Source organism: Myotis daubentonii, chromosome 3 (assembly GCF_963259705.1).
Source record: "Myotis daubentonii chromosome 3, mMyoDau2.1, whole genome shotgun sequence".
NCBI classification, from domain to species: Eukaryota; Metazoa; Chordata; class Mammalia; order Chiroptera; family Vespertilionidae; genus Myotis; species Myotis daubentonii.
In genome coordinates this window covers 9,789,195-9,803,129 of record NC_081842.1, presented here as the reverse complement: position 1 = coordinate 9,803,129, position 13,935 = coordinate 9,789,195, and the positions used below count along the sequence as shown (strand labels likewise).

Here is a 13,935-nt window from a genome sequence, read left to right as displayed (position 1 = left end):
GCCCTTTCCACCTACAAGCACCATCTCTGCCAAGTGCTCCTCCAGGGCCTCTTGGCAGGAGGGTCAGCAAAGCCCCTTCACTGGGCACAAGAACTGGATACCCCAGAAGGGCCTCAGTCCACGGGGCACGGGGCAGTGGGGGTGGGAGAGAGGGTCAGGAGGCTGTCATCATGTCTGTAATTATGTAAAAAGACCTCGTGAAGACCCTGGCCCCGGAGACTCACCTACAGCGACCCCCTCAGTCCCCCCCCCCCCCGTCCCAGAGCTGCCTGGCACTGCCCAGGCCACATCTCTCCTGGCCCTCAGAGCATTGGAAAGAGAATGCGCCTATGTGACTGGACAAGGCCTTGGTGGGCAGTGGGCACAGGCATGGCCAGACCCTGCGGTAGCCTAGGTGACTCACTGTTACCTGAGGAGACCCTTGTCCCCTTCTGGGCAGTGAGCAGCCCTGGACATGCCGGACGACACAGGGGCAAGGCTACAGCCAGGACTGAGGCCAGGCCTCTGGGGGTCACAGGCACCACACACAGCCTGAAACCCACTCCCCACACACGTGGGGCCACCTGCCACAGACACGCAGCCCGGCTCCTGCCTCAAGGCCTTACGGGAGACCTCAGCCCCACGGCACCCCTCCTGGACGTGGGCCAGCCAGGACGCTCTCACAGCCCAGGTTTGCCCACCCCTGGGGCTGGCGGCTCAGGGATCCCATCAGGAAGGAGGTCCTGACCCACAGCATCAATGCCCGAGGCCTCAGCCCAGGGCCTGGCTCTGGAGCGGCCGGGGCCCACCTGCGCAGGCAGGTGACCACTGGGGACCAGCCCCAGCCAGCAGCAGGTCTCCAGCACCTCACTCAGCCACAGCAAGGCGCTCACGATCTGTTTCTCAGCTTTTATAGAACATTGAGGGTGCGCTCACAGCATCTGGGGACGCCCCCTCCCCGGGGTGTGCCACTACGAGGTGCAGGCGCCAGCAGACAGGATGCTTTTTTAAGGAGCTTATTAATGACGTAGCTTATGTTGGTGGCAGTGCAAACGAATAGCAGCTTTTTCTCTAAACACACCCAGCTCTCTGGGTGCCCTGACTTCAAGTCCTACAAGCAGGCAGATGTGGGGAGCGCTCTGGTTTTCGGGAAGTTTTCCTCAACAAGAGGTGCCTGGACACAGAGGCCGGAAGCTGAACCAGGAGTGTTGGGGGTGTTTAGGGGAGCTCTGCTGTTCCCCTTCTTTCCCTCTGCTGACCCCTGACCCACGGCAGGGAGCCTGTGCAGCAGGGAGGTGAGACCCTGCCGCTGGGAACCGGGTGGGGGCACAGGCAGGAGCAGTGACAGAGCCCACAGATGAGGGCTTGTCTATTAATCCGGCTTCTGGGGAGCAGGCACACGCGGGCCTGAACATGCTTCGGCCGTCCTTAGAGGGCGCCCCTGACCTCCCCGAGGGCCTGGGCAGGAGGAGGACGAGCAGGTGGTGTCTGTGGTCCTCCCCTAACTGTTGGCCAGCTGCTCTGGCCGGTTTGCCCTAATGGGTGACTCTTATGTCTCCTAAATGTGTGAGACAGCTCAGCTAGATGGGGGTCATCAGCTGAATACTGTCCCCCAAAGATGCCTACATCCTAGTCTCGAAGCCTGCGAATATGACCTTATGTGGCAAAATGGGGCTTTGCAGATGGGCCTAATGTACAGACCTTAAGACGAGAGACTGTCCAGGGCTCTCTGGTTGGCCCTAAATGCCACCCGTGTCCTTTAGGGAGCAGGGGGAGCTTAGGCTACAGAGCGAGGCCATGTGACCATGCAGGCAGCTGGGAGCTGGGAGCTGGGAACTGGGAGCTGGGAGCTGGGAGCTGGGAGCTGGAAGCAGGGAGGGCCCTCCCTGGGCCCCCGGGGGGAGCGAGGCCCTGCTGACACCTTGATTTTGGTGCCAGACTTCCAGCCTGAGAGATTCCTGTTGTCACAGCCCCAGCACGGCGGGCGGCCCGGGCAGCCCGGGGAGCGAATGTGGCCCAGCTCGGCAGCCCCGGCCTCTGGAGCACCGGCAGCCCTGCGGCTTCAGCAGAGCGCCAGCACGGTCTCAGGGTCGCCCACAATGTCCCTGTGCACCAGCTTAAAGGTGTCAATGAACAGCTCCATCCAGTCCTGCCGCTCGCCTCCTGTGGCGAACTTGGCCCGCTCAGCGGTGTAGACCAGCACGGCCACCAGCCTGGAGTAGGCGGCCGGGTCCTGCGTGAGCTCCGTGGCGTTTAGCAACTGTTGGATCTGGGGGATGGTCGTGGGGAAGGAGGCGTCCGGGCCCTCTTCCGTGCGGAGGAAGGTGACCGGGGGCGCATCGCCAGGCCGCGGTCCATCTGCGGGGCATCCAGAGAAGGCTTTAAGGGACTCGGTCAGCGTGAGCGGGCCTCCAGCCGCCCTCCTCGGGCTTCTCTCCTCGGAGATGAGTTGGCATCAAAGCCAGGAAGGAGGCTGAGGCTCAGCCGGGGTGGGACCAGGAGACCGGGACGCCGAAGCGCCAGAGCTGAAAGGGCTTTGGGCCAGCAGCAGGAGACCGGGACGCCGAAGCGCCAGAGCTGAAAGGGCTTTGGGCCAGCAGCGGGCACATGCCGAGGAGACGGGAGAGAAGGCCTCTGGTCCCCAAGGCCTTAAGAACCACAAGACCCTCGGCCCCACAGCTGCACTGAGACTTGAGCAGATGCCAGTATGGCTGCTGACTGTCCAAGGCCGTCCCTGGGATGACCCAGCTCCTTAAAACGCTCCACGCTGCCATGAGAACTCAGTCTGTTGCAGCCCGAACCTGGTGACAGGACCCTCTCAGCACAGTACTTAGAGAGCTTGCAGTTACAAAACCTCTGCCCTTGGGGACATAAAGCTCCCCTCCCAGAACTGTCCCCTCGAGGACCTGGGCGCAGCAAACCCTCAGGGACGCTCTTGCTCTGTCTCCCACCCCCGGGAGGGCAGGGCCTCCCTTCCGTGGGCATCTTACTACAACGTGCACCACTGCTGCCGGTCCTAAAGGGTTGAGAAGTCCGTTTCTCTCCTGCGTATGTGCCAGTCAGCCCACCCAGGGGGCCCGGTCACAGGGACCCCCTCCCCACCCCCAGGCCTCTGTGCAGCGGCCGTTAGCCAGTCCCCTGCCTCTGATTGGGGTAAGTGGAACTCTTAGCGACCTCAGAATGAGATCTGTCTTTGTCGCCTTTACCCGGAGCCCGGCTTTGCTTCTCTTTGAGTCTTGTGGCCCTGACACAATCACATGGCCTCTGGGTGGACGGGGCCGCTTGGCCTGAAGGTCAGGGCCATGCCAGAGGTGGCAGCCTCACCCCAATGCCTGTCTGCAGCCCCCAAATGCCGAGGACAGTGCCCAGCCGCCGGCAGGCGCCCCCCCTCCCCCCCACCGCCTTGTGCCACAGCACATTCTATAGTTATGTCTGCTTTCTTTTCTCTGGTCACAATGTCTATTTTACTTGGAAATTTCTAGTCGCTTTAGAGGAGGGTGAGTTTGAGTTTAGTACTAGGTGGGTAGTTGAAAGAGGGTGGGGAGGGGTCTTCCAGGGCCCCTTCCTTTTCTCTGTCAGGTCCTCGAGGGGAAGGGAGATCACCATCCTGGGGGCCAGCGTTTAACGCTGACACCAGACAAGGACATCACAAGAAAGGGAACTGCAGCCCAAGATCTCTCATGAACAGAGATAACAAAAAAAATCCACAAAATATCAGCAAATCAAATCCAACAACATAAAAATCCCGATACTCCGTGACTAAGTGGGGTTTGCCCCTGGTCTGCAGGGCTGGTTCAGCATTCGAACATCAGTGGCTGCATCTGTCACAGCAACAGGCTGAAGCAGCAGCCCCGATCGTACCTACAGACCAGACAAGTCGTCTGACAAAGCCATTCACTCCCGGGAGGACTGAGCCGCGCGGAGTGAGGGACCTTCCTCAGCGGTCGGGAGCAGCTGTAAAGAGCCTCCGCTGGCATGGAACACAGGTCCAGGCCGGGCGAGGATGCCGGGCCACTGCCTGGCCTGGGCACCGGGGTCTGGGGTCTGGTTTCTAGCCTAGAGGGGTCACATTTACTATGGACGCACCCCAGCAGGGTTTCGGGTGGTTCTGGCCACCACACACAGCCGTTCCCATAGGGCAGTCTCTGGATGACTCCACAGCTGGGTCACACGTGTGACTTCCATGAGCATTTCCTTGAAAGTTCTCTGTCAGAATAAGTGGGAGCCCTGGCCCCCACTCAATATGTTCCTTCCCCCAGGCACCTCAGCACCTTCGAACCTGCCTGGTGGGCCCTGGCTCCCGGGCCAGGAGCCTGCGCACAAGCCCAGTGTTCACGCAGATGTGGGTGCCCTCTGCCAACCTGCCAACACGGCCCCGCCCCTCTACGCGGCTCCGCCTTCCAGAGCCAGCTCCAGTCCCACCTCAACGCTCCTGGGAGGGGACGGGCAGGTGCCCATATCCCAACGGGAGGGGCCAGCAATGGCTCCAAGACCCAGGCCGGCAGGACGCACGGATTGCCAACGGGGGCTCAGCTCCTGCCACCCTGGGGCAGAGGTGGCAGCATGATGCCCGGAGGAGTGACAACGCTGTTTTGAGAGGACCCCTTGGGGACAGCCTCTCTGTGCCTCCAGGGCCAGCCACGCACACAATGCACCAGTTGGGCGGGTCCCCTAAACACAGGCTGGAGTCCTTCCCAGAGGGAAGATGGTTGAGTCCCCAGGGGCCTCAGGGAGCCATTAGCCTCTGTGTTCACCTCCCAGAAGGTTTTAAATTAACCATTTTCTTTACTGGATCCAGGGCTTTCACCTTTGGCGGCCGGGGGCATGACCCTGGGGGTCTGTCTCTCCCCTGGGCACCCAGTGCAGGGCCAGGCCCTCAGCACCCCTCCCCACATGAGCCAAGTGGGTGGGACAGCAGTGGCACTGGAGACACCAAACCCGGGGCCCCCCAGCCCCTTCTCAGACATGCTGAGGCCCAGGGGCTGAGAAACCCACGGGCCTCACTAAGGGGGGGGGCCCACAGTGCATTCCTTGCAAGGTCCTCTGGGCCCCTGTCACTGCTAGTCTGAGGGGTGCTCGGTGGCTCCCCGTGTTACCTGTTTGGCAGGGAAGGTCCGGGCACACGATCTGGGGGTCTAGGAGAGAGGAAAGGAGGCCAGGGGTCCTGGTCAGGCTCCACTGTCCAGGGCGGGCTGGGCTCCCTCGGTGGCCCACAGACACCCAGCCCCTGCCCTCCCAGGGTCCCCTTCCCTCCTGCAGGGACAAGGGCTGGGCAGGCCGGGGAGGCGGGAGGCCCAGCGCCGCTCACCCGGGCACAGGACGTCCTCCATGTCGTCGATGAACTTCTCGGCCACCAGGTCGGAGAACAGCGTCATGTTGCGCACCTGCTGTGGCTTGTCGCACGCAATGGAGTTGAGGTTCTCGCTCTCGTGTTTCTCATGGAACATGTCCCCGATGCCAATGGCCGTCACTGTGACATCGTGGTTGCACAGCGCCCGCAGGTTGAGGTCGTCGTCCCGGGGGTCGTGTCGGCCGTCCGTGATGACCACGGCGAACACGCGGGTCTTCTTGCGCCGGCTTTCCTTGATCAGCTTGTTGTAGGCGAACTTGAGGGCGGAGGGCGTCCAGGTGCCGCCCGCGATCCACTCGAGGTTCTTGACGGCCTCCTTGAAGCTGGACAGCGAGTTGATGCGCTCGTCGTCCAGCTGGATGGCCTCGAAGGTGCCCTCGTGGCTGTACTGCACGACGCCCACTCTGGTCCCTGCGGCGGCCAGGTGCGGGCGTGAGAGGCTGTCTGCGTCACCCCACGCGCTCGCCACCCTCAAGTGGGGGCCGTGGGACCCTTGGCCAAGCTAACATCCCTCCCAGGACTGGATGTCAGGGTGTCCTGCCCAGGGTCTCCTGCCCCCGCCCCTGGGGTGCAGCTGACCTGTCTCGGACTTGGGGTCCTTGGCGATGGCCCCCAGCCTGTTGACCACGTTGATGACGAAGTTCTTCTCCAGCGTGAAGTTGGTGTAGCCGATGCTCTCAGAGCTGTCGATGACGAACACCACGTCCAGGGCGCCACACCGCTTCTCACAGTCTGTGGGTCGGCAGAGGGGCGATGGCCGCGGGCACCGGCCCCGCCCAGGACACCCCCCCACAGGGCGCACAGCCCGGTGCACCGTGGGAAATGATCACCACCAGGGGGAAGGTGGGACTCTAATGACCCCGACCTCCGGGCGTGACCCCAACCCTTGGATGATGACCCTGACTGCTGGGTGAGAGCCGGGCAGCCCAGCAGCACCCCCGTGTGGGGGCTGAGACTCACCACAGCACCCGCACGTCTCCCGCACGTAGGTCATGACGTCGCACTCCTGCAACACAGTGGGTCAGTCCAGCCAGGATGGCAACCCGAGAGGGGCCAGGGGTCTGTAGCCCTGCTCCCCTCGCCTCTGACCTCACCCTGCTGACCTCCTGCTGACCTCCCCGCTGACCTTGCCCTCTGACCTCACCCTGCTGACCTTGCCCTGCTGACTTCACGCTAACACCCCTGCTGATCTTGCCTTCTGACTCGCCCTCTGACACTGTCCTTGCTCTTCGGTTTTAGGAGGGAGGACACTGATTCCATCCCCAACTGGTACCTACCGTGAGGCCGGGGTCTCCGGGGGGTCCAGGCTCTCCCTGGAGGAGAAGGACGACAGTGAGAGGTGACCACTGAGTCTGAGCAGGGTCCCTGCACCTGGCCCTGAGCTTCCACCACAGGCAGAGCCCTGTGGTTCAGGGTGTGTGTTGGCCTGACTGGCCCAGAGGCGATGGCCTGAGGGCCCTATGGACGGGGAACTGACCTACCTCGGGTCCTGGGGATCCTCTCGGCCCCCGAGGGCCCGGCTCACCAGGGGGACCAGGATCTGCCTGAGAAGGAAAAAAGCAGGTCGGCTCAGCAAACACCTATACACCTCCCTTGGTTTAGGAGGAGGAGAGACGAGGAGGGAGGAGGAGAGAGGAGGAAGTAGGAGGAGAGAGGAGGGAGGCAGGGAGAGAGGAGGAGGAGGAGGGCTGAGAAAGGAGGAGGGAGGAGGAGGGATGAGGAGAGAGAAGGAGGAGGGCTGAGAAAGGAGGAGGGTGGAGGAGGATGGAGAAGGAGGGAGCAGGAGGGAGAAGGAGGGATGAGAAGAGAGGAGGGCTGAGAAAGGAGGAGGGAGGAGGAGGATGGAGAAGGAGGGAGCAGGAGGGAGAAGGAGGGATGAGAAGAGAGGAGGGCTGAGAAAGGAGGAGGGAGGAGGAGGATGGAGAAGGAGGGAGCAGGAGGGAGAAGGAGGGATGAGGAGAGAGGAGGGCTGAGAAAGGAGGAGGGAGGAGTGGATGGAGAAGGAGGGAGCAGGAGGGAGAAGGAGGGATGAGGAGAGAGGAGGGCTGAGAAAGGAGGAGGGAGGAGGAGAGAGGAGGAAGTAGGAGGAGAGAGGAGGGAGGCAGGGAGAGAGGAGGAGGAGGAGGGCTGAGAAAGGAGGAGGGAGGAGGAGGGATGAGGAGAGAGAAGGAGGAGGGCTGAGAAAGGAGGAGGGTGGAGGAGGATGGAGAAGGAGGGAGCAGGAGGGAGAAGGAGGGATGAGAAGAGAGGAGGGCTGAGAAAGGAGGAGGGAGGAGGAGGATGGAGAAGGAGGGAGCAGGAGGGAGAAGGAGGGATGAGGAGAGAGGAGGGCTGAGAAAGGAGGAGGGAGGAGAGGATGGAGAAGGAGGGAGCAGGAGGGAGGAGGAGGGATGAGGAGAGAGGAGGGCTGAGAAAGGAGGAGGGATGAGGGATGAGGGATGAGGAGGACACTTACAGGCTCGCCCTTTTCTCCTTTCCGCCCAGGTGCTCCTTTCACTCCGAAGTCGCCTCTGCCCCCCTGGGACACAGGACACAGGTTAGCCCGGTGGAGGGACATCGTGGGAGAGCTCTGTTTGCCCCCTCCCAGTCTCCCAAGACCTCCAGTGGGTCTTCCGGGGACACAGACGTGTTTTGTCCAGGAAACCCCAGGCCTGGCTCTTGGGGTCAGTGAGGTGGCAGCAGCACAGGGCGTTTCAGGCGAGCACGGGTTTTGGTTTGAGAGAGTCTAGTACTCAGCCAGCTGGCGACCACACTCAGCACTCAGCATGGGGCAGCTGCTGGTGCCAAGCCCCGGGTGAGGGCGCGGCGCTCCAGCCACCGGAGCAGGGCACCAACCACCCACCAGAGCAGGGCACCGACCACCCAAGGCAGGTGCAGAGGGGCCCTCCGTACCTCGGGGCCAGGTGGGCCTGGCTCGCCTCTTTCTCCCTGGAAGAAAGCACAAGTGGTGGTTACTCAGCACAGACCCCCAAGAGCTGGTGTACTGACCCCTGGGGCATAGCTGGGGACCTGGAGGTTTTCTGCTGCCTCCTCCCTTCCCTCACGGTGGTCTCAGTTGTCACAATCTGTGGGCGAATGCTGCCTGGGCTGTGTCCCAGACAATTTCTGGGGATCTGAGTCTGCACTCAACGTGTGACTCCCGAGCCCCTCGCACCCTGTCCCCTGTGGGGAGGCCCTCCAGGGAACTAGAGGGAATCTTCAGGGCCCTCCCGGCAATGCCCACCCCAGGACTCACAGGCGCTCCTCGGGGTCCTGGGTAGCTGAATCCAGGTCTGCCGGGGTCCCCCTGGAGGAAGGGGGAGGCCGGTCAGGGAAGGTCAGAGGGAAATGTGAATAGTCAGCATGGACCAAGGCCCAGGGTCTGGGCGGCTGGTCTGACCGGAGGGGGCCTTGGGGAGGGTGTGCTACCCCCCGGTGAGGACAGGAGGGCTGACTGGCCCCCTGCCGTCCTCCCACATCCAGGGCTGGCTGGCAGGCACACTCCAGGCTAGAGCTGAGAACAGCCTAACCCTCCCCCCACCTCTTCCCCATCCAGGCAGGAGGGGGTGTACCTTTGGGCCAGGCTGTCCGGAGTCTCCGCGGGGACCAGCATCACCCGGGTCTCCCCGAGATCCCTGAGGTCAGAGAGAAAGTGGGGAGTTGGGACAAGCAGACTGACTGTGTCCAGCTCTGACCACTAGGTAACCCTGTCCTGCTGCCCTGCTGCCCTCAGGGTCACTGCCTGGTCCCTCCTCTTCCATATGCCCCCTTGGGGCTCCCAGGACCCACCCCTGCCTCTGGCTCACCACCCTGACCTGGCAAAGCTAGACCCCTCAGAGCAGGGCCAGGATGAGGGGATAGTGTCCTGCTCAGGACAAGAGGACTGCAGAGCAGGGGAGTGAGACGCTGAGGCTGAAGGACAGACGGGGACCTGAGTCCAAGAACCACAGGCCCCTCCCCAGTGTCCTGGCACTGACCTGCTTCCCAGGCTCCCCCAGAGCCCCAGGGGGGCCTCTGGGTCCAGGCAGGCCGCGGTCTCCCTGGAAAGAAAGGGTGCCTCAGAGATCCTGTCATCAGCACTGTAGACGGTGAAGGGTGGGGAGGGGGGGCCGCTGCCCCCCAGGAGGTCCTGGGCATGGCCTCAGTCCTCAGCCCTGACCACAGACCTGGCAGGGTCTGCAGGGAGGGAAGGACAGGGGGTCCCAGGCTCATCCCCCTCCAGCCAGGGTGCTGGGTGCCGCCTGCCACCCACTTACCTTGGCTCCTTTGCCGCCAACCTCCCCAGCCAGGCCCCGGGGTCCCTCAGGGCCAGGATCCCCCTGTGAGAAGAGAGACCCAGTTATTTGTGGCGTGTGTGGCAGGAGGTGGAGGAGGGGCCACTGAACGGCCTGGAGAGGACCCCAGGTTGTGGTGGGTGAGGCTGAGATAGCGGCCCTGCCCGCTCAGCCCCTCAGGGCGGGGGTCCCCACGCGTTCCCAGCGGAGGGGGCCCCTCTTCCGAGCCCTTCTCCATACCTCACGGGAAACTAGGATTTATCACGGAGACAGGACCTCCTGCACCAGCCCCAGGAGCAGCCCGCAGCCTGCACGGCTGTGTGCGCCCCGGCTTCCCCAGCGGGCCGTGCAGGTGGGGGCGCCCTGGCTGCCGCCTGCTTCCCCAGACCCTGCAGAGGGTGTCCCACCGACAGAGGCCCCGGGTCCCTTCTGTTCTCCCTTGTCACCGGGAACCACCAGCACCACCGTGAGAACCCGGTGCAGAGGCAGATGTGGCTACGGCACCCCGTTTCCCCGACACGAACACTCACCTTCTCGCCTTTGGGGCCCTCTCCGCCTGGGCTGCCCTTGGTGCCCGGGTCTCCCCTGCGCCCCTGCAGAGAGTGGGTGTGTGGGTGGGGGCCCTGATGGTGGGGGCCACAGGAGGACCCACACTCTACCCATGAGGACTCTGGCTTTGGGGTCTGGAGGCCCCTCAAGAGGGCTTCAGCCCAGATCCTCATTCTCTGCCAGGGGGGTTTGGTCCCAGCCGAGGATTTAGGAAATGAGGGGGGGCTCCCGGTCAGCTGTCTGTCCAGGGTGAGTTCCAGTGGACTGACTGGGACCTGGCTTGGACCGGCTATGGGTGTAGTCACTCAGCCCCTTCCGGCCGGGCCAGGCCAGGCCTCAGGACACATCCCCTGGAGGATCAGCCCTGGGGCTGGGCCCTTCTGCCCAAAGGCAGGACACTCCAGGTTGGCCGGCGGGGTGAGGATGCTGTAGGGGACCCATGGAGCGTGTGCCCGGGTTTATGTTGAGCCCTCAGAGGTGGCCTGCCAGGAGGGCAAGGTGGGGACATTAGCCACCTCATGGGCACTGAGAGTCTGGCAGGGGGGTGGCTGAACCCTTCCTCTGCGGCGATGGGGTCATGGAGGCACTGGGGACCCAGCAGGGCACAGCCAGGAGGGCTGGGCAAGCGGCTGGAGGAGGCGTGCTCTGGACCCTGGGCCTGAAGGGCCTGAGGGATGTGAACTCACAGCCTCGCCTTTGGGTCCCCGGGGCCCGGGCCCGCCTTTGGCTCCTTTCACGCCGGAACTTCCTGGGGCTCCGTTGTTGCCTTGATAGCCCTGCGGAGAGGTAACAGCTCAGCCAGGCAGGACGGCCCGGGCCACTTCAGCAGGCTCGGCCTCCCTTGGTCTGGCAGTGGGACAGAGAGGCTGGTGGCCTGCTCAGGGCATGGGCTGTCCCGACTGCTTCCCACTTCGGTGGGTCCAGTGGGCACTGCTGGGGTGTGGCGGGGGCAGGACAGCAGGGACCCTCAGGGGCACTTGCCTTGCTTCCCTTGGCCCCATTCTCTCCTGGGGGCCCTCTGCGTCCTGGGCGGCCAGCGTCACCCTGGAGGGATTTGGAGAAATCAGCGTCACGTCCTTTGGATGCTGGCCATGGGGCAGGGCTCTGGGGGTGCTGGGGGTTCGTGCCTCCCCTCCTATGTAGGCGGAGCACACTCTTGGGGGGCAGGGCCCCCATGAAGCTCCAGGTGAATTAATCAGACATGGGCCTTGTCTGTGCGTGCTGACTTCTCGGGGACAGGCTGCCTTCCTGGTCCTCCAGGGTCCTGGGCAGCCAGGGGAGTGGCTGCAGGCAGCACAGTGGTGCCTCAGGTGGCCTAAGAGGTAGAACCCCACAGGCATCTGAGAGCCTTCCACAGGAGCCCCCTGGAGGCCTGGGAGGAGGGTGGGCTTGCTGCTACGGCCATTCAGGCACCCCGCAGCTGCCTGAGCGGGGACACATGGTCCTGAGGTAGACATGAGCTGGTGAGGCTCCTGAGGGCACCCCACAGCCTCCCAGGCAGGACACGCCTAAGCCTCCTCCCTCTGACTGCCTGGTCTGCGGGGACAGGTCCCCTCCGCTGTGCTCCTCGGCCGGCCCAGATGCCTCCCCCAGAAGCGGGGCACCTGGAGGGCAGTGACCCGGTCTGCTCCGGCCGCCACCACCTGGCGAGGCCGCCTACCTTGGCACCTTGGTCTCCGGGTTCCCCAGGGCTGCCTGCGTCCCCTGGGTAGCCGTCAAGGCCCTGTGAGGGAAGGGGGAGAGAGGCTGTCCTGGGTCTCTTGCTGCAAGCTGCACTTGGGGTTCCCCCCGTAACACAGGGTCCCCCCGTAACACAGGGTCAGCTGACATGGGGGAGGTGACCAGCGTCCCCCGCAATGTCTGAACTGGACGCTCCGCCTGGGTCTCATTGGCCAGAATCCACCGGGGCTGAGCAGGATGCTCGACAAACCTCAGAGCCGAGCTCGTCAGGACTCTGGGGAGCCCCAGAGGCCATTTCGTCCTGTTGTGGCCCCAGCCCAGGCTGACCCCTGGGTGGGGTCAGGGACAGGCAGGGCAGGGCTGAAGGAAGAATCCAAGCTCAGGGACTCCCAGCTTCCCCACTCCCACCTGGCGCCTGGAGCCTCTACAGGGCACCACCTTAATGTGAGGAGGAGCCAAGACCATGCTTACCCGACTCCCGGGGTCTCCCTTGCAGCCAGGGGGTCCAATGCGCCCCAGCTTGCCCTGAAAGACGAGAGGGGAGCAGATGTGTCAGGGGCAAGATTCAGGGGACGATGCACCAATGACAGGTGTAAATGGCAGGCGAAGTCCATGTTGGTCTATACCCACTGGGCACATGCGTGTGACTGTGCCCTTTAATGGCTTGAATGTTACGATGGCATCTCTGTGGAGGAGGGAGAGTCCCTGGCTGCAGCTGTGAGCACGAGTGTCCACAGTGCCCCCTTCACGTGTGTGCATGCCTGTGTGCATGTGAGACATGTGTGCATGTGTGAGTGCACTTGATGCTTGGTACATGTGTGTACGTGTGCGAACTACCACTCAGGCCATTCTGAGGTTCTGCAGAGTAGACTTGGAAGTTCCTACAGGGTTCGGCCTTGGTTTTCAGAAGCAAATGTCTATTCCCGCCCTTGTGATGCCCTCATTTGTCCTGCATCCCCTGGACAGGTAGAAACTGGGGGTGCTGAAGCCACAAACTGCGGGCAGTGGCCAGTGGGTCAGGTCTAAAGGCCCGGCCCCAGGGAGGGATCTGAGAGACAGATACCGCTGTGCACGACCCTCATGCCCAGCCCAGCATGCAGACCCAGGAGCATTACCTTCTGTCCATCGGTCCCGTTCTTGCCGGCCAGGCCGGGGGCGCCCTGTGGGGAGGAGGAAGAGGGACTCTCCTCAGTCCTGATCATCATCCCCTTGGAGCAGCAAGAAGGGGGGTGCCCTGCTCGCCCAGCCCACCACCTGGCTTACCTTCCGCCCATCGGCTCCAAACTCTCCCTGCAGAAGGAAAGTGCGGCCATTAGCTCAGATCTCCAGCATCACAGACCTGCTGCCTTAGGGACCCAAGTCTGCCCTCAGCAAATATGAGACCAGAAGGACCCCAGACCAAGGTCACCACCAGCACGATGCCCATCATGCCCCCAGCAGGAGTCACAAGCTCCCTGAGGACACTGGGGAGCTGGGGCCCAGGCTCACGCAGAGGCCGTGTGCAGTCTGGCTGCTCCGACTCGAAATCTCACCTTCTCTCCTTTGAAACCAGGAACACCCTGAGGTCAGAAGGAAAGAAAAGCAGCGTTATGGCGGGGCGTGTGCACGGGACCCAGCAGGCCACCAGAGCGGGCGGTGGCCTGTGGCCTCAGGCGGGGAGGCCTGACCAGGGCTAGACGCTAGGTTTGGGGACAACACTCAGAATGGTGCTTCACTTCCCTAGGTCGGGGGGCGGTGGGGCGTGGGGGGGGGAGAGGGGGAGGGCTGGCTGGGCCAGAGACATCTCCATCCTATGGGCCGGCCCCACCTGGAGCCAGGCAGCCCTGGGCTTGTCCCCAAGTCCCCAGCCACTGGGGCGGGGCCAGGGGCAACTTGCCTTGGGTCCTGGGAATCCGATGGGTCCTTCAATGCCTGGATCCCCCTGTGGGAAAAGAACAGAGGGCCGCGGGTGTAACCTCAGCCTGGAGAGCAGGAGCTGCTGCAGCGGGTGGGGGGACACTTACCTGTCGGCCCTTCTGTCCAGGCTCTCCAGGCTCCCCCATGTTGCCCTTGGCGCCCTGCAAGCAGACAACACAAAAGGGGTAAACCAAGGCAGGGAGGGGCAGGGTGGGCCACCAGGGACCC

At 63.4% G+C, this 13,935-nt stretch overlaps 1 protein-coding gene across 2 annotated transcripts in view; it reads right to left on the bottom strand.

Annotated features, from left to right (window-relative positions):
• COL6A2 (collagen type VI alpha 2 chain) overlaps positions 1-13,935 on the bottom strand; it is a 30,367-nt gene that overhangs the window by 1,428 nt on the left and 15,004 nt on the right. The window contains exons 6-28 of one of the 2 annotated variants that reach the window (XM_059686726.1): positions 13,815-13,868; positions 13,688-13,732; positions 13,344-13,370; positions 13,075-13,101; positions 12,927-12,971; positions 12,283-12,336; positions 11,792-11,854; positions 11,113-11,175; positions 10,818-10,907; positions 10,113-10,175; positions 9,565-9,627; positions 9,286-9,348; positions 8,881-8,943; positions 8,565-8,615; positions 8,222-8,257; positions 7,785-7,847; positions 6,811-6,873; positions 6,607-6,642; positions 6,290-6,335; positions 5,909-6,061; positions 5,288-5,740; positions 5,076-5,114; positions 877-2,337 (exon numbers count right to left, since the gene is read on the bottom strand). In XM_059686726.1, coding sequence (XP_059542709.1) covers positions 2,042-2,337; positions 5,076-5,114; positions 5,288-5,740; positions 5,909-6,061; positions 6,290-6,335; positions 6,607-6,642; positions 6,811-6,873; positions 7,785-7,847; positions 8,222-8,257; positions 8,565-8,615; positions 8,881-8,943; positions 9,286-9,348; positions 9,565-9,627; positions 10,113-10,175; positions 10,818-10,907; positions 11,113-11,175; positions 11,792-11,854; positions 12,283-12,336; positions 12,927-12,971; positions 13,075-13,101; positions 13,344-13,370; positions 13,688-13,732; positions 13,815-13,868 — 1,956 coding nt within the window. In that variant the 3' untranslated portion in view covers positions 877-2,041. Of the gene's footprint in view, positions 1-876; positions 2,338-5,075; positions 5,115-5,287; positions 5,741-5,908; positions 6,062-6,289; positions 6,336-6,606; positions 6,643-6,810; positions 6,874-7,784; positions 7,848-8,221; positions 8,258-8,564; positions 8,616-8,880; positions 8,944-9,285; positions 9,349-9,564; positions 9,628-10,112; positions 10,176-10,817; positions 10,908-11,112; positions 11,176-11,791; positions 11,855-12,282; positions 12,337-12,926; positions 12,972-13,074; positions 13,102-13,343; positions 13,371-13,687; positions 13,733-13,814; positions 13,869-13,935 lie in introns of those variants that run through there. The other variant, XM_059686725.1, reaches the window with a different exon arrangement.